At 37.8% G+C, this 19,739-nt stretch overlaps 1 protein-coding gene across 4 annotated transcripts in view; it reads right to left on the bottom strand.

Annotated features, from left to right (window-relative positions):
* Positions 1-2,764: 2,764 nt before the first annotated feature.
* The window catches only part of SLC30A7 (solute carrier family 30 member 7), a 30,404-nt gene continuing 13,429 nt past the window's right edge, over positions 2,765-19,739 (bottom strand). For 3 of the 4 annotated variants that reach the window (XM_087734495.1, XM_087734496.1, XM_087734497.1), the window contains 4 exons: positions 18,222-18,357; positions 6,970-7,060; positions 5,805-5,954; positions 2,765-2,987 (listed from right to left, as the gene is read on the bottom strand). In XM_087734495.1, the coding sequence (XP_087590621.1) occupies positions 2,940-2,987; positions 5,805-5,954; positions 6,970-7,060; positions 18,222-18,357 (425 nt within the window). In that variant the 3' untranslated portion in view covers positions 2,765-2,939. Of the gene's footprint in view, positions 2,988-5,804; positions 5,955-6,969; positions 7,061-12,773; positions 12,939-18,221; positions 18,358-19,739 lie in introns of those variants that run through there. The other variant, XR_015699266.1, reaches the window with a different exon arrangement.

The following is a 19,739-nucleotide window of genomic DNA, read 5'->3' as shown; positions in this document are numbered from 1 at the left end:
TTAGTTACCTACTGGACATGTCAGCTACTGTCTTTTGCAGAATGTTGTGATGCTTATCCTTTTTCAGAAAGCTTAAAAAGGCTTAAAGTCTACTTTGAGTCTGACTTCCCTACACTATCCTCAATTATATTTAACAAACAAATGATACATTTCTTCCTATAAAAGCATCAAGTTGTCCTTAAAAATAATGAAGAAAGTGCTATGTTGGTTAGAAAACGCAGACTTCTACATACGCTTCCAACGATCAGATAAGTTCTCATCAGCAACAAAAAGATGTCCAAAACATTATTAAAATCCATATTGTGTAATTATAACCAGCTTATAGGCTTTTTCACTCAATTTCCCATGTTTAAAAAGTTTGCAGATGTACATCTTGGGGAAAAAAAAAGGCAAACAAACCAACAACAACAAAACACCAAACCAACAACCAACCAACCCAATTGCCACTCAGGCAGATTCTCACTTGGAAACAAATTGTAGCCGTTGTCTTTTCATTACGAAAACTAAAATAGTGGCCAAGCCCAGCATCTTGGGCAGCACTACAGTATTTCAGCAAGTCCAGGAACACTCAGTCCCAAAACATGCTAGTATAAAAACGATATAAACCAAAGCCTGCTCTCGCATCATGACACGATTGCAAGGAATTTGGCTGATGCTTGCCTTTAAAGTGATATCAGTTGATCTCTAGCCTCAAATAGTAGTAATATTAACTATTAAAAAAAATAATCAAGAAATCATGCTGTCAACCAACAAGAAGCAGTCTAGATGCAACATACTACAAAACAATGAGGGATCTCTGCCCTATAATCACAACCCTATTTTAATATGCAATCAGTATCTTAAACTGCAATACTCAAACCTGCTCAACAGATTCTTGCACCCTACCCTGCGCCGTGTGACTTTGAGATCCCCTCCTGCGGTCAGGAGCTCCAGGCCTGGCAGAGCACCCGCAAAGCAAGACGGGCAGGGAGCCTGACGGGTGCCAGGCTGGAGGCCAGAAGAGAGAGGTGTGGAACAGTGCAGGCAGCTGAAAGGGCACTCTGCACCCGCAGCCCCAGGAGAAGCCAAAAGGATCAGAAACCAGCAATAGGGACGAAGAAGGATCTGAAGACTGGAAGAGACTGTAAAGCTTAAAAGCAGTATGTACGTGACTTTTTACTGCTATTTTTTACACCCAGTTTTCAGTTCCAAGCACAAGAGTACACCCCAAGCTTTGTACAAAATCAACATTCATGTTTCAATATCTCATCTGGAAAATTCAGGAACCACCTATCGATTTGGCAACCATCGTGTTTTCACATGAAAAGAGATCAAAATTCAGGTGCTATATAGGAATGACAGAACGAATGCAAGAAACTCTTCATCTTTATCATGAATTCAGCAACACCAGTGGCAAACAAACCATTTCCGCAAATGATTTTTCAGTACTTTCATAGTGCCTAGCACTTACTAGACATACATTGTCAGCTTCAGAGGGCCTTGATTTCAGTATTACCATGTATCAGGTACCAGAATACTACTTAAAATCCATACCAGTCAGTAGCGGCTATGATTTATCAGAAAAATGCCTGTCTTGTTTTTTACTCCACAATGTTCTGTTTGTAAAATGCCCTCTTATAAAATCTTCCATTACTAAGTTATCTACTACAGCATAGTGGAATTATCATCTGTAATACCAAGTATAGCAGATTGTCTTTGAAAACAATGCCCAGATCTGAAAGTGTAAAATGATTATAAATGCTAGAAAAATATGACAGACTAATGTGTCTGGAAAACAACAACTTAATGCACTGAGAATTTTTTTTTTCCCCATGAAAACACACAAGGCTACAGTAAGATAGTAAAAAATATCAGACTTGTCAACTTGGAAAAAGCATAATCTTTAACAGCGTTAACCATGGTCCTTATTTCCATTTCAGGTATAACCACCAGGAACAACTATTTTCAGTATTTGGAAAGGCAAAAGTTATCTCACCAATCACTTTAATAAAAAAATATTACAACCTATTAAAATCAAGGAGATTTAAGCTTTCACAAACAATTTAGGGATTTTAATTTTTCCCGCCACGTAATTCAGAAAATAAAAACCTTCAAGCATTGCTTCCATCACCAGCATCTTCCCTCAGCTGCCTGTCGTTTCAGTGACTATGAACATGAGTAGCATCATATAATGTGAAGAGACTAAGACTTGGAGTTAAATCTAATATTTTGACTAAAATAATTTCCACAAGATATGTGCAACAAAATATCCAGCTTGTTTTGGAAGCAAGTCTCTTCACAAGAGCTTTGCCTTTTCTATTTAGAATTTTTCTGTCTGTTTGGTAAGATGCAAGTATAAGGGAAGTCTAACATCTACAGTTATGCAAGTACACAAACCCCCCACATACATCACTAGTAAATAATCAGACTGCATACAAGATATTTGTAGAAGTAATAAAACCCCTTGATGCTCTGTATTTATGCTGGCAAACACCTCTCCTGATATAGAAGGCACTTTGAAAACCCAATATGGTTTGGTTCATTAAGTTTGCAAAGTACAAACAATTGTACAAACATACAATTATATTGAAGCATGTCAGCCTGTGACATTATCTACAAAACAAGTTTCCAATTGTTGATAACACTGGTTTCATGGGAATGAGCAGTGGTTTCAGCAGCTTTACTGAACACATGACAGGGTTTCCAGTACCACAATCTTAGTAAGTAAAAAACCCTCAAAAACTTACAAGTCTAGGGGCCACAAAAAGACAAGACCCAAAGTCCATAACATTCATTCAATATTTACTCCTTAAAAGTGAACTCCATCCATAGCCCAAGGGCAGAAATCTATTCAGTCAATTCCAGAAGAGTGGTGGAGGCAGGCTCTGTCTTGAGAAGTATGTTGTTATACCATTACAGTACAGAAAACTTTGGTCCAACAGCACAATTTCAGAAATTCACTACATGGCTGCGACATCAATCTGTATGTAAAGCTGTCTTACTCCTGCCTATGGAAAAGAGAAGGAGAGTTTAAAAAAAAAAAACAAACAAACAAAAACTAAACTGTAAAGCCAAAGCAATTTAACTGTCCTGAACACCGGTCCACATCAGTAAGTTACCTAGCAAAAAAACTCCGTATCTTATTTTTCTGTAATTCATCTCCACATTTAGCATGTCATTCACTGAGCTACTAGCAATTTGGAAACCTACAAACTCTGAGAGCGCTGTATGAACACATAGTTCTTCACACAGTCAAGTGCACGTATGTAATTCTATATTAACATTAGCTTTGCTACATTACCTTTTCTGATTCATCCTAAATAACTGTCACACACGAAGCTGCACAAAAGCAATTCTTACTTTCTTTTGTACAAGTTTAACTTCCTGAAGAGCTGTCAGTTTAAAATGGAGGTAGGCACAAAAGCATAACATGGGATTTGTTGTTTGAACTGGTTCTACGCTAAGATTTTAGCAAGAAACAACAATGGCTACCGTGAATTTACATGACACCATGACACACTAAAATAAATTCTTGTAAAGTTACGTGAATTGTATGAAAGCACTTCTCTCCTCAGAAATCCTATTAACTAGGCTTAGATGGACTTGCTGAGTTTTATCATCATTCAGTATAAAACAGCATTAAAAAATCAATTCGTCCTTCATTTTCACCTCAGTGGCAGGCCAGCAACAATGTTGTGATGGTCACTGGTTATGCAACGTGATCTTGAAGCATGAGGCTGAACACTGCTAGAGATCAGACTGCCTTCAACTACCATCAACTTGCTTTTAGCTCAGTTGAGTGGCAAAACCAACTATCAATCATGCTGAGATTAATGAGGGCCAATATAACTGAGGAGAAAAATCTCTACTGGCTCCAAGTGTTCCTCTGCTTATTACCATAGGTCAGATAAGAAAAATGATAGACCTTGTTCTCCCAGTTCCCTTCCTAGACACATGGCTCTTGATAACTCAGAAAATGCAATCCTTTGGAGACTTGAGATGTAAAGTTAGTCGTAATGTAATAGAATGTTCTGCATAGTCCTTCCCAAAAAATATCCCTTAGTTTCAAACTACATAGTCTGCGGAATAAGCCATGCAGACTGATGTCTACCTACTCCATAAGCTAGAGCTGTATGTGATGGAACATCTCAAAAAGGACCAAACTTTAAGAATGAAGTTTGATTTTTGAATATTTGTAACAACAAATCCTCCTTCCCTAAGTCTCTAACATAAAACCAAGTATGTGTGCTTGTTTTTATCGGGTTCCCCATGACTGACTAATTTAAAATTCCTTAAAATTTAAGGAGGTCAAAAGAATCCATGTACCCAGGAAGCATATTGTAGGGTTGGCTTCATGGTGTTTCTCCTGAGAGTCCAGAAACTGAGTATGCAAGATGCATAAAACAAACAAACAAAAAAATCCAGTCTGGCATTCTTAATAAATGTTATAAAACAGTTAATAAGAGGGGTGCTTATCAGATGCACAAACGATTCACTAAGCCATCACATACAAAAGCTGCCAATGCAGTAGACCAATGGAACATTTAGAACAAGGGAAAGAACGTGCATGTGAGCACACAAGGACTTTCCCCACTGTGGAAAGCTTTGAAAAGAACATTTATGCAAGCACTAATTAAACTGTTGACAGAAGCATTTTTTATTTACAGTATCAAATATACCTGACAAGAAGCCCCCTTTCTTCACTGTCTAACTGACTTAGAGAAGTCAATAATTTACATATCTCCAAAATATTACCCTTTAGCTGACAATATTTTGTTATTTAAAACACTGGTTATAAGCAGGAACATTTGCCTCCTTATCAGCTACAGAACCCTCTCTCTTACTCAAGAGCAGAGAAAGGACATTATGGAAAAATGTAATAGTTCGTTCAAATACAGTCCTCCAACATCAAGAATAAAACCAGGATGTTTGGCTCAGGATGGTATAAGAGAGAGAATAAGTTTCCAGCTTTATTCTTCACAAAGTTCTCTGCCTGGAGAAGAATTTTCTATTTTATCTTAATAGACTCTAGGTTCTACTTGTAAACCATTCATATCCAGGAGCTATACTGGAATAGGCACCCAAACTGAATTTCATGTTTAATGGTTAAAAGTATAAGGAAGCAACATAAAAATCCTCCTGAAATTTGTAAGATTTTAATTTCAGGGCAAGAACTATGACTAATAGAGCTTCCGTTGTTCACAAGAATTCCAGCATTTCATATCAGCTACAAGTGCTATCACTATCTATATAAAAAAAAATATAACCTGTAGGGAAATAAAGGGGAACACACTGTTCATACACAGCATGACCACTGATGGTTACATTTTAACTAGTGATCACCATAGCTCGGATGTTACTAAAAGACAAATAAATATGCAAAGACCAGGGATTCTTAGAGGGATAGAATGAACGACAAATATATTCTTAGCGGGACAGAAATGAATGACAAATACAGCATCAGCACAGTGAAAAACTTAAGTAGGTGCAATCTGTGGTTGGAAGCCCTGTCTTGAGGGAAGCCTCATTTATTTTCTTGGTTCCTCATCGGTCAGTATAGGGTTTCAACTTAATTTGGTACACCTCAGACAACTACAGCTGTCATCTCCATTAAGTGGCATCAAAAACTAATGCAGAGAGGTACAGCAATTCCATCTACACTACTGAGTATTTTGAAATTGTTCTATACAGCTGGAGCAGAGCTTTTCAAAACACACTGATACCAAACCCAGAGATATTTAATTTTTCTTGGTAAGAATTACAATGTCACATCACATGACAGGCAATTTACACTTTGTGATGTGATTTCCACTCATGAGACATACCTGAGTAAAAATATTGTGAGTCTGGCTTAGAATCCACCTTCCATCAGCATCAGGAGCTACCAATAATTTCAAAGTCCCTATGTAAACATCAGTACAGAGGGTCCAGAAATGTGGATCATGTAAACTGTAAACTCCTTGCAACTGCTGCACCTAAAAATACAAGCAAATTTTTAAAAAATATATTTCAGAAAATGTTTATCTGTACTATGTTCTTTTACAGAAAGTAGTATAAAAGCCAATGCATTCTTTTACTTCTAGTTCACTGTGCAATTTGTGGTATTTCAGTTAAATTCCTTATTACTATCTCAGTAATTGTAAGGAAGGTGAAAACATACAGATTGTACGTATCTGTCATATTCTGTATCTTGCTGCATTTACATTCTACATATATTTACTGAAACCATTTCTGAAAACAGCAGTGTCCAAGAGAGAAAAGTCAGGTATTAAATTTGAGAGGGCATTCAATTAAAACAACAATTTTTACCAATGCAGGCATTTTCCCATAAAACAATTTGTGAGAGATTCTAACTATTAACAGAAATATATTAATATTTATGTAAACATTTTGTAAGGGCTTAGGTTTGACCTGTCAAAACCCTTCTTTTTCCTCTGTCCCATTTTAGCAAACCCTCCCTGTGACAATTACAATCCTGTAACGTCCCAAGGAAAGATGGCACTCCTGCAAGTGCTTTGTATTAACTTTGCAAAGGCGCTTCAAATGTTCAGGTTGTAACACAGTAACAGATAAGCTAAACAGGAGTACCGGGAGAGGTCAAATCCAGAGTAATCTAGGTACTCTTATAAATACACTTCCAATGTTACTCCACCTCATTTTACTAAGAACTAGATTTTGAGGGAGACGAAACCAGAACAAAACTGAAAAACATTATGCACTTTGTATCAGCACAAAGTACTTTGAAAGGAAAAGCTTCAGGATCTATTTTTCTAAACCAACAGAGCACATTTTAAAACACAAACTGAGTTGAACCTACATACAATTTAGGACTTCAGCAAGATAAGAATCAAACTGGTACCTCCATTTGTACAATCTAAGGAACCTTTCACAGGCATTACTGGAAAAACATCACAAAATATCCTCATACACACAGTTGGGGCTCATTCAGTCAGCAGCTTGATCTGAAGCAAAAACAGCCTAAGAGCTCACCCTCTGGTAGCACTGAGGCAGGGCATTTTCCAGGGAAGGAGGAGTTCGCTGCATCAAAATTCCAATGGATTCTTTTAAAAGTGGAACAATACTGGAAAGAAAAAAAAGGAAGTTAGCTACTATTACATTTTCAAAAGATGCAGAACAAAGAGCAACATAACATTCCTTAATGCTCTTGAAGAATTTTTCTTTAGTTGTTTCACCAGAAGCTGAGAAAGTTGCGATGAAAACCTGGTACAGAAAATAAAAGGCTTGACAAAATTGCTATGGTGTCTTACTAAAGGCAAGATTACTTTTCCTCCAGATTTTCCACAGAGACAACTGGTGGACAATCACAAAAGATTAATAGTTTAATCATGGGATTTGAGATGAAATCTCTCAGTGTCTTAAAAGTTATATGACAAAGCAGCTGATAAGTATAGTTCAAAACCAAAACCTACTTCAATGGCAATCACTCACAACCAACCATAAATATATGCAACTGAAATGGGTTTTGCTTTTGTGTTTGGCTTAAGGCATATTTTTCTTATGAACTAAGATAATAATGGGGAGATCATAAAACAAAATTAGTATGGCCCAGTCCAGCTATAACAAAGTTATTTTGTCAGAAACAGACAACTTAGCATATTCTTGAAGTGAACGAAGCATAGGGTCTCATCCAAGCTCAAGGATTAAACATTTGGAAGCAATTAGAGGTTCCCTCCTGGCCAAATGGTCTTGTTTAATCAGCAAACTAAGACGACACTTAATACCCTTTTTTATTATTATTACTTTCCTTTTTTTTTTTCTTTTATAAAACCAGGAGATCAGTAAGCCCATACCTCAAAGCTACCACTAAAAATTTATACTCTTATTAAGTATTCAGTATGGTGATTTTTTGTTTAGGAGCAGTGCATCATGTCTGCCTCAGTAGAACATCCTAAAATTTTCAAGAGGATGACAAATATCTATAGCCCAATACTGAAACTTAAATAGCAATCTAATTTCAAGAGCATGTAAGTCACCTAACACTCTAGACCAAAAATGATGATATATTTCAAAAATTGTAAGCTGAATTTCAGTGTTCAGCACTGGCATCACAGCTGGAGTACATAGAGTGATAGGATAAAAAGCAACTAGAAAACATTTGTAGGAGATTAATTGGGCTGTCTGTTAAAGGAAACTGCAGAAGCTTTGTTTAAAATCTCATGAAGCGATGTAGAACGCACTGCATAGACCAGCTGTATATTTGCAGATGGTGAACAGCATGACCTAACCCTTCCTTTCCATTTTTAAGGAGATGGTTCCATTTGTACGTGGAAGCAGTGCTGGCTGATCAACTGCTCGGCTCACTCCTTGGCTAATTGGTAGCCAGGGGTGGGGGGGAGTTAGAGCGTGCATGGCTCCCGTCTAATGGACCCCTGGAAAAACAACCACCCTAAAATTAAGTCTCCTTGCAGGCACACTGGTTATTCCAACCAAAATCTCTGCCTGATGCACTCCATCACGTGGCCTCACACAGCTGCACTGCTTCTGAGGAATCAGTGCAGAAATAGGAAGCATCAATTAGGGGCCAGCAGGAGTTGCCTAAACCAGACCTGTCACCAAAGCAATTAAACATTTAGCAACGCAATAACTGCCAACCTGTCTAAAGGAAGGTTAATTGGAGTATCACATTCTACAGACAGTGGATCACATAAGTTTTAGGGAAAAAGGTTCTCTTATCAATGGACCCATTTCACTAAATGTCCATGTCACAAGCATTACATCAAAAGAAGCTGGAGCTGTCAAAATACTCCATTGCTGAATTGATTTCAGTTTAACTCACTATTTAAATGCAGGTTTGCTTCTTAATAAAAACCTTGAAAGACCAATACACAAGTTCAGGATGCAAACTGAATACAAGATTTTTGAACACTGACTCCATGCCCATAAATTTAACAAGGCCACTCTAACACATGCATCCAAAGGCTTCAAAAAACACACAGGTACAGGCTGCACATTTCTTCTCAAGGAAAGGAGACTGTAGGAGCTTGCCTTTTTATTGGAACATACCACTAAGAGTGGAAATAAAAAAAAAAAAAAGAACATGAAACAAATCTAACCAAAACTTGCCTGATTTGCACAACTTATTTACATTATTTGATGAAACTGATGTACATTATATGATGGAATGGAAGTGAATTGGCAGATTTGGAGAGACAGCCTATGGAAATTTAAGACCAGCAGGTTGGGCATGTTAACCCATTCCAAAAAAGGATTTGGTCAGTGAAACTGGTTGATTCATTCTGGAACAGGATGCACACTGAAAAGAGGAAGTTAAAACCCCTTCAGAGAGCTTTTCAGCTGAAGATGCATTTAAAATTAAGATCTGCTTCATCCCGAAAACCTTGCTGCCTAAGAAACTGATCTTCCAAGGTTAAGTCTATGCAATCAGCAGGGTGTGTACAAGCACCAAAGACTGTCTCTCCTTGCCAGGCAATGGGTTGCAGTTTTAAGCAGCATGTATTGGAACCATTAGCTCAAAATCAACTAATATACAAAAAGGTGAATGGGGAAAGACACTCCTCTCCTAGTACAGGCAGTACAGCTTAAAAGGTAGTCTCCCCACTGGCAAGATTTCGCGTATTCATGTATTTGTAATGGCTCCACACTAAAGCTTTAAGAGAGAAACCTCCTGGGCAAGTTTTTGGCAATAATGCTGCACAAGTTATGCTTTTATCCAGACTTCACAAAAAAGCTAAAGCCATGGTGTTTAACTGAAACAGCAACATCTTAAAAGTCCAAAAGAATAGAAGTAAATCAGGATGTGGCTTGATACGGCAGGTGAAAGTTGAAGCATATCCCAGGTCACACCTCCCTCCTCCCACTTAGACACAGCGTTCAGCTACAAATTTATCTTTTGCAAAGCTGAAAAGGCCAAAAGACAGCTGCAGTGATGGGATATGTCCTCATAAACGCTGTTAGAGCACAGAAGTCCATGCACGCATTTCTGCATCCAAAAGGACACTACCTTACAAGACAGTCTTTTACTGTAAGCCAAACTTAACACGACAAACTATAGAATCCAGTTTTCTGATGTCTCAGGTTTTCCATTGTTTCATGCATACTACTGAAGTACAAAACCTTTAATTAAAAACCAAAAACTCCACACAGTATGCTCTTTTCTCAAACGCTAACTAAAAAACAGTACTACTTAATCGCCAGGACGCACTAGAAATATTAGTTCCATCTCATGTGACTGAAGAAAACACCAGGAAAGATGATGATACCAAGCAGACTGAAAATGTGGTTACAGAATTTGACAAAACTTTCCTTTTTTTTGATGAGTCATCAGTGCAAAATACACGTGGTTGTCTCTGCAGCAACTATTGCACTGGTACTTCCCCCCTTTTTTTTTTTATTTACAAAAAGATTATTAAGGAAAATAAATAATGCTGAGTTCTCACCAAATGGAGAGTTTTTTCATGCATAAGCAGTCTGTAAGCTTTGCTGCTAAAACAGACGTAATTTTCCAATTGTCTACGATTACCAAAAGCCTTGAATGTAAAATATCACGCTCTTTTACAAGACAATGGAATTTGAAAGAGGCACTAACCCACAGCAAGACTCGCGACATAAACATATCCTCTACAAAAGTCGTAATAGCAAAAGCAGATAACGTGTGCAAAATGAGTTCGCAGCACATCACGCTTTCACATACACTGTTACAGAGGAAGTGAAAGGTGTCCAAACAGATAAAAGCTATTGACATGAATCTGATAAACCCAGCCTGCCACTACTACACATGGCTTGATTAACAACAAAGAGTGAAAGCATCAGACTCTTCATCAGCTTGCATCACATTCAGATAATACCCATACCCATTCCAGTCCCATCCTGTTTATGCCACTGTTTTTGCAGGCATAGCTAGCAAGACGGGCATTGTCGTGACCTTGGACAGCAAGGCTGAAAACAACTGCGGGGTAAAGAACCCTTTACACAGTTGTTGTAGTCAGAGCACAGCAGGAAATTTGTTTAGTGCTCTCAGCACTATAGAAAATAGAGGATACTTGCGATAGATTTTGTGGAAGGTAAACAAACACTGCTAAAACTCAAGACCAGCTATGGTTCTTCAAATACCATAGCTGAAAGTCTACAGCCAGATTTCGAAACCTTTTTTTTTTTCCAGCCACCATCTACATCTGCAGTGCCAAGACTGTCAGCCTGTTTCAGAACTTTAATAAAATTTTTCTATAAGGCAATGGCAATTTTAATCAGACTGCAGACTTTGCCCATGACAAGGAAAACAGGTTTACCATTTACTTTTCCGATTTTAAATTGTCTGTTCTCATAATAATGTAGTACTTTGATTCTCAAGCAAGGCTAGCAAGTACCTTTACCCTGTAAATAACGGTAGCACATGCCATTCAGCAACGATGGCTCAAAACAACACCAATGACAAGCATGCTAATTTGGGGGAGTTTTGCTATAGAACATTCCTTCTGAATCTTTGTGAATGCAGCACTTCATTTAAAAAAGTGATTTTTTTTATTACTGTTATGCCTCAAACTTTCTAGGCATATACCCCTAACGTTACAGGCACCTCCTCCCCCAAAGCTCTTTCATATTATATCACGTTCAGGCATCTCTAGACCTTATGTAAAAATGATGTAACCCATGGAAACGACCTCACAAAATGACTGAAGTAAATTGCCTCATTTCTTTGACCACTTAATATGTAGTCTGCGTGCTCTATCCAATCTAGTATCATATTTAGTCTACGGTGCCTTTCTAGAAACATGTGGCTCTAATAGTGGTTTCGGACCGACTTCTTGCTTTATACTGGAGTTGTGGCTTTTGCTTGATGACTAATTTCACATAGCTGATCGAAATACTAAAATTGCTTCAACATTTCAGAATAAAGCTTAGAATCCTAAGGCTAAAAAATAAATGAACATTTAGTTTTAAATATTAAAAGCAGTTTAGAGACTTGAGAAATTGTTTATTGATTCAGGCACATTAAGTTATGAGGTAAACACCTTGGAAAAAAAACTTGAAGAGCATCAACCTGAACAACTATGAAATAGCCAAGCCTTTTTTTAAAAAGGGACTTCAAACAAAATGCTAGTAAACCAGACTCATCTATTTTAAACATGTCCTATTTATGCTTTATAATTAAATGGACACTTGCACGAGATAGTACAGAAAGTAATCAAAGAAAGATTCATCAGATATTAGTGGCAGCATCCAGGAGCGCTCACGAGCTGCAACCCTCCACCCACACCAGCTTCACCCTTCAGAATTGGCCATAGATTTATGAAGCAGCGATTTTAAAAGATTGCAGGATATAGCCCTTCAATTGAGAAACCACAAACTACCAAGCCCTCTGTCTGTCAAGACTCAACAGATAAGTACATAAATGGAGAAAACACAACCTTCTACAGCAAGTAAAAGCATCATGAAATTTGCACAGTGGGAAGTATCTGACTTCATGCCTTTGCCTCTCTATATCAGAGCGGTAATATGTGGGCTATTCTTCTTCCTCCAAAAAGATAAATTTTAAAGCATGAGATGTAATGGGTATTAACAGTATTTCTATATAATCCTACTGAAGACAGGCTTTTACTGGGACGTAGAGTCGTAGTCTGCTAAAGGGAAGTGACTGATCTCTACCTCTCTCTATATTCTAGTAAGAGCTACCCGATTTCTGCTTCCGCTAAGCTTAGAAGTGTATTTGTTTGTCAGTGAGAACAACCTCAGAAGAACCCCACACTGGATTTTCACTGCGCAGCCAGAATGTTCTGTGCTAACTCACACAAGGAGTTAGGCAGAGAATATGTCACCTTAAAGCAGCCTTAGTGAAGGATCACGGGAGCAACGCAGAGCAATCGTGTCAGTAGTTGACCATTTGCACTGATTAGGGATGTTGTCTACAGGAAGGGTCAACCATTTGAATTAAAAGCACTGCTTGACTTCTCTGAAGAGGCATTGCTGAACCCTTCGTGCATCTGCACAAGACAAAATAGGTTACAAATGAGAGGCTGTACAGCTTTATAATGCAACGATAAGTTCTTTAGTCATCCTATACAGATATTTTTGTGTTTTCTTTTGGCAAGCGTTGCCATCATTTCAGAAAACTGAACAGAGAAGACCCACTAATAGGAGCAGGCAAGACTCAAGTAAATCAGAGAGCGCTGCCCAACGCTGAAGCAAGCAAACACTCAACGTAAAATGAACGAACAGTTACTTCATCTAGACGCAAGCAATCTTGGATTAAGAGCAATGATTCCCCTCTGCACTTGCATGCAACTGCTTTGATAATTCTACTGGCTTATTAGACATAGTTCCACGGAAGGGAATAAGGATTTGTGTTCTGCCTTTATTCCTTCTTTGGACAGGTAAGTAATCCAGAAAGAATACAGATTCTTTCTGTAAAAAGAGCCCTGGATCAAACAGAGTGTGCAGGGCATAGGTAGGATAGGTAAGTCAAACCCAGACCATTAAGCAGTAACTTGGAGGATACATGATTGAAGCCAAATAACTACCTGGTTAAGTGATATATGCACATTTTATTAAGGGGGAAAAAAAAAAAAAGGCAAAATATAAACTTCATTAAACCCTCAAACAACTAAAAACGTACCAAGTATTAAACACTAAATTCACCTTTTACTCAGTAATTTCTTAATTTTGTGTTTCAGTTTTCATGTAACATTTTCTTGAAAATTTCCTTGCTAAAATGCAAGCTATTAAAATGTTCCTCAAAGAGACTCATGAACCTCTAAAGGCATCGTATTTCAGCTTTTTATCTCAAAGATTAACTGTACATGAATCAAAAACATTACTTTTACAGTTTAAGTAATTTAAAATTAACTCTATCCAGCTTACACCTTTGCCTGATACATTTGGACTACACAAAATGTTCTATACACATTCCTAAAATGTATTCATTTTGTATTTGAAATCTAATGACACAGTATCATCATAGTTTCAACAAAAACACAGTTTACTGCAATGGCATAAACAAATTGCAACAGCTACTTAATGACCTTAAAGTATATTAAAAAAAAATCAAGTGCACTATGATATCCACATTTTGATTAAATATTTACTTGGACATGCAAAATGTAACATACTAATGCAGATTTACTGGTATATATTTTTAAATTAAACTATGTTTAATCATCAGGTTCAGGAAAATTATGAAACTGAACTGCAAAATACTTATTCAGTGAGACAATTATTTTCAATTTCAAGAAAATTTCAATACAAACTCAGCTAAAGAAGCAGCTAGATTTGAGAACCTGAAAGTTCTTGGCGATAGTTTTGTTAGTCCACTATACTCATTTGCTTACTTCAAGAAAGTAAGAGCAAAATACCATGTGACTTCATAAATACTATCCCACATCCAGTAATGGATACCAAAGTCAACATCTGTTATTCTTTCATTTTAATCTAATTACTTTTCTACATTACTTTGTGCTACTTGCATCATAGTATCTTTACAGGATATAAAAGCTGCAAGTTGGTTCTATGATGGCGTCACATTAATGCATTACTTAGATCTTCCTGTAACAATCTCTCATCAGGCCAAAAAACACGCAAATGTAATTTGTTGAAAAGATGGAATGGATTCTCACTAGTCTCAAACCCACACACCTGACTACTGTCACACCATTGTCTTTGCTCCTCCTGCACCTATTACCACAAGAATTTCTCTTTTAAATACACGTACCTAAAGCTCAGCATCAGAAAATAAACCTGATTTTGTTGAAAATAATTCAAACGTGTTTCTGAATACATACTTCCAATAATACCCATCATAATCTTTCCCAAATCCCGATAGTGATAGCGTCCCAGATTGTTCAGCTGATTAAGAAAGCTACTTTTTAAAGTTAGGAACCCAAAGACTTCTTTCAAAGCGCTTTATTATCCTGTTTACAAGAATGGTGTTTCTCCTCTAGAAGACTCCTGCCTCAAATTTACATCTACAATTCTGTCTTAATTCATCTCTATGCAAGCTCGTTCCAGCTGGAAAGCCCACTAACTACTTAGACTGAACACACATCCAAAGCGATACTGTAATCTAGACTGGTCTGAGGATCCTTCCCTTAGAGGAGAAAGCCACCAACCAACATGAGTGAAAATTCATTTACCAGTTTGTATTTTATTGGGAATTTCCAACTTTATGAAAATAATTTGCGCAATGTATACTTTATTTTCATATACAACCAGTGGGGTTTCTAGACTATAACATTCAGAACAGCGTATCCTCATTATCTAAAAATTAACAGAAAATATTCAAGTCTGGACCACTCTCCCACCATGACTTTAGATTTGCACTCATGTAGCCATCTGCAATATTCACAACTGTTTCCTAAGATATACACGCATAAAGAGACATTCTCCTAGGAAAGAAGTCTCCCTCCCAAATAACAAGTTGACAGCCAAGAGCAAAAGCATTTCCATACAGATTTTGACATTTGAACTGCTTTATTTTAAAGCTTCAGAGTACTCAAAGACATAGAAGAAGATCCACGCTCAAGGTTTTGCTTTCACTAAGAGCTGTTGGTTAACATTAAGGAGAGTAAGGAGAATGTTGCCTGCTCTAGTTCATCAGTTACTAATACATTTAATGTAGAACCAGAGGTCTAAGCAGCTAATTAAAATGGAAACGGACAATTTCATATACTTAAAATGTGGAGTCATGCAAAAGAGCTTTGGAAAATCAGCAATAAACTACCCTGCTATTTACATTTAAACCAATCAGCTAAAGTACTCTTGTAAGAAGAGACAGCACCCTGGGGTTTTTACACAACCCTATCTGAAAGAAGCAAAGCTTTACGGTCCCAACTAGGGGAAAGTCTACAGACAGCATTAAAACTTTTGGACAACTTCATCAGACTGGCTTTTGCATCATTGACTCAAAACTATGCTTGCTTTATCACAGCCACAAAGAACAGATCCTGATTTTTACACACGCATGCATGGGTCCACTCGTTGGGGCACCGTGTACTCTTATCCCACTCCACCTTATCAAAGTTGGTTTAAGTAGTAAAGGGACATGAGTGGGCTACTCTGCACAAGTAAAATTGACAAATACTCCCCTGAAACAGCAGACAATTATTTAATCTAAAGCCAAATCCCCCAGAGAAGTTATTTATCAAGTTTGCAACTAGGCCGGCATAAGTGGCCAGGAATCCCTGTACTAGATATTGAACATCCCCCTCCTCCCCACCTCAAACCCACACGCACCCCATCAGCAAACAGACAAGTTAAAAAAACTAGACACAGCTCTTGTCACTATCAGTTTAAAGTCTTTTTGCAAACAGTGTTTTCCCCCTCAAATTTTAAATTCCACAAAATTTCAGTATAATCTTTTCTCTACATTAGATTTAGGTGACTTGAAAAGATTAAGGACAAAACTATTATATATCCTAGCAATCATCAGTTGGGCCCTCATATTGCTGTTACAAAAGATCCCCTTATGGGAAAATCTGAAAAACCTTTTGCATTAATTCTAGACGAGCACTTCACACACACAGCATACTGAAGAATAAGGCAGAATAAAAAATGGTTTTATGTCCAGAAGTGTAAGTGGTCAAACAATGACCACTTTATGTCCACAAGTGTAAGTGTAAAGTCAAACGACACAAAAGGGGACCCGAGCCCTCAAAGAGTATCCATCTGAAACTGCCAGTCATCTTGTTTATGATCTCATTTAAGTACATTGCAAGCAAAGCCATCAGTAGTTAAGTCTGCTGGACTGCTTAAAAAAAAAAAAAATTAAAAAATCCCCTGCAATTAGTGTTTGCTCCACTACTGTGCCAGGATGTGTCAGTCTGCAAGAAATGCAGGCTTGCTTCTACTGACTATGATGCAGCTGACTGCACTCAGTTAGCATAATGAGTCTAGAGATCATTTATAGTGTCATGGACCAACAAAATAATGTTACAGGCTGAGGTCTGGTATCAGGTCAAAAGACACACCAAACAGTGAACTTCTCCAGCATTTTCAGCATAGAACTCAGACCTCAGATGTTCCTCCTAACTGTGCTAGAAGACCTATCAACAGCTTTATTATGAAACCTCTGTTACGGAAGGTAGACTTCTTCCAAGCTCTGTGCAAATGGAAGAAAAAAAAAAAATTCTCATTCACGTGGTATTTTCTGATCAGCACTCCACATGTGCTTTGCTGTACACAAAGCTAGACCCTTAAAATACAAAGTGTATGGAAACCTGTGTTTTACTCAGCTATTACCTCAGCAGTAGCTTCTTCACCCTTGGTAACCTGCACATTTTCCTTCCCATTTTTTGAGATTTCAGTAATAGAATTAGTTTGTAATAATTTGTCCTTTATGAAGTTACAGGAGGTTTAAGTCAAGATATTAAGTTTATATTAAAGTGGTAATTTAATAGTGATCTCTAGCACACAGATTTCTGTGGGCATTTAGTGCCTGACGCATGGGGCCCTACTCTGATAAATAGGGAGATTCACATCAATAATTCTGTGAATGCTGCCATGCATATGGTATAAACATGCCATATATAGTATAAGCGTAAGTAGCTGCAGTTAATCAGATGACATTCAGCACTGCTGAAGAGACAAAAGTGTTCACTTATTAGGTTGTAACTGGAGTTGTGGCACTCTGCCCTGTGCCACCATTGAAACTGCTGCCCGAAAAGCCTCAATAACAGCATCACTGAATGAAATGTTTGCCTGTCCAATCTAATCCAAATAGCTTCACATTTACAGTGATCTTGGTAAGCAACAACCAGGAAAGCCCAGAACTACTTGAAGCATTTCCATCAGATCTTAAAAGGAATAAGGATGTCTCAGAATACAAATACAAAGGAAAAGACCATTTTCCCTGGGGGGGGGGGGGAATTACCGGCCTTGATTTGTCAAGGACAAGGACACATCCTGTGCCAGCAGGCTCAACTCTGCTGCCCTGAAGCCATTCTGCTCCATTTACTAGACTACATCGGTTTATGTAAGCATGTACTAAATACAGAAAGGAAGCTTTCTACAGTTTGAACCTGAAAGACATTTTGTAGTATTATGCAAACGGGGTAAAATATGCAGATTTAAGAGCAAAAGCTGTAGCTGTAGAAAAGGAAAAGAAAGATAGCTCATGTAAGAGCACACCAGAACAGCGGAACGATATCACTCTTGGAAGAAAAGCAAACGCCGTAAGTCGTTAGCATAACAGACAAACCTTTTCTTCTGAGCTGTAACTTGTGCTGTAACTAGCATCAAAAATACTACCAAATATCAGTGATGGCAACGCTTACCTTACACCTATAAGTAGTGCTATCAGCATTGAACAAATAGGATCTGCTATCATTAGACCGTAGTTCTGCATCAATATAGCAGATATGATTACACCAATACTTCCGAGGGTGTCTGCAACAATGTGTAGAAATACACCTGTAAGAGATTAATTAATATCATTACAATTTGGTATTCTTAAAGCTAATGGAGTATTTCAAAGAGTTTATGGAGAAGAGTTGCAAGAACTAGATAACATGATTGATATTTGTTAAATTTGTGGTCAATTTTTGGTCAAACACAGAAATTGGTCACAGGATTTCAACATATTTGTAGAACATAGTGCATTTGAAGAATTTACATTATTTTCTGCACTTAGCAGTCAGGTGTATTTCATGGCGTGGCTATCAACTTGAGCAGTGATTAACAGATGTAGCTAAATTTTTTTCATTCAATACCCACCCATATTACAGTAAAGAAACTTATGTTCCCTGATGCCTACAGACAACGATAAGTACTGTATAAGATGGAAAGACTGTTAACAGAAACAGCTCTGTAAAGCTTTGAAAGATGCTAATGTTTCACTGACAATATCTTGTAGAAGTTATTTGGCAAAGACATTCAAGACAAATGATTTTGAGAATTAAACAATACTGCAAACATGAACAACTTCACTCTTACTTTGAAGAGTAACACGCTACCTTAAAACACAGAGAAACAAGCACTTCGCAGCTAGCTAAAATTTAGCCTTTGGAGCTCTCTGCTGGCAATGACAGGAACAGTCATTCAGAAACAGCTTTTTGAATACAGTTCTCCAGGCTCAGATAATCTCTTCTCACTAAAAACAACGCACAACTATAAAACAGCTTTTTAGTGATTTTTCCAAGTTTACGTTTGTACTGGGTCTGGCTGGGATGGAGTTCGGTTTTCTCGATAGCAGCCTGCATGATGCTGCGTTTTAGATTTGTGACTAAAGCCGTGTTGATCACACACCAATGTTTCAGCTATTGCCAAACAGCGCTTGCACAGCATCAAGGCCGCCTGTTTCTCACTCTGCCCCCACAGCAAGTAGGCTGGGGTGGGCAAGAAGCTGCAAGGGGACACAGCCAGGACAGCTGGCCCGAACTGACCAGAGGGATATTCCATACCATATAACATTACGCTCAGCAATAAAACTGGGGTGCTGTCTTTCCAAACTAGCTGTTGCTCAGAGGCTTCCTGGACATTGATCTGCTGGTGGGAGTCGGTGAGCAATTGTCTTTGCATCACTTGGGTTGGTTTGGTTTTTTTTTTCCCTTCACTTACTAAATGTCTTTATCTCAATCCAAGAGTAGTTCTCGCTTTGACTCTTCTAATTCTCTTCCCTGTCCCACTGCAGGAGTGAGCGAGCAGCTCCTGGGTGCTTAGTTGCTGGCCAGAGCCAACCCACCACAGTATTGAAAAATTAAAATAAAGTTATATAAAATTGAGTCTTTTTAATCTGCCTCAATTAAAATGTGCCTTTTGTGAAAAGACTGACTTTCAAATATCTCCTAACGAAG

This window comes from Nipponia nippon, unplaced genomic scaffold, assembly GCF_047370975.1.
Source record: "Nipponia nippon isolate SJK-2023a ecotype South Korea unplaced genomic scaffold, ASM4737097v1 scaffold_5, whole genome shotgun sequence".
NCBI lineage: Eukaryota > Metazoa > Chordata > Aves > Pelecaniformes > Threskiornithidae > Nipponia > Nipponia nippon.
The sequence above is the reverse complement of the archived record's forward strand: the minus strand, read 5'-3'. Positions and strand labels throughout refer to the sequence as shown.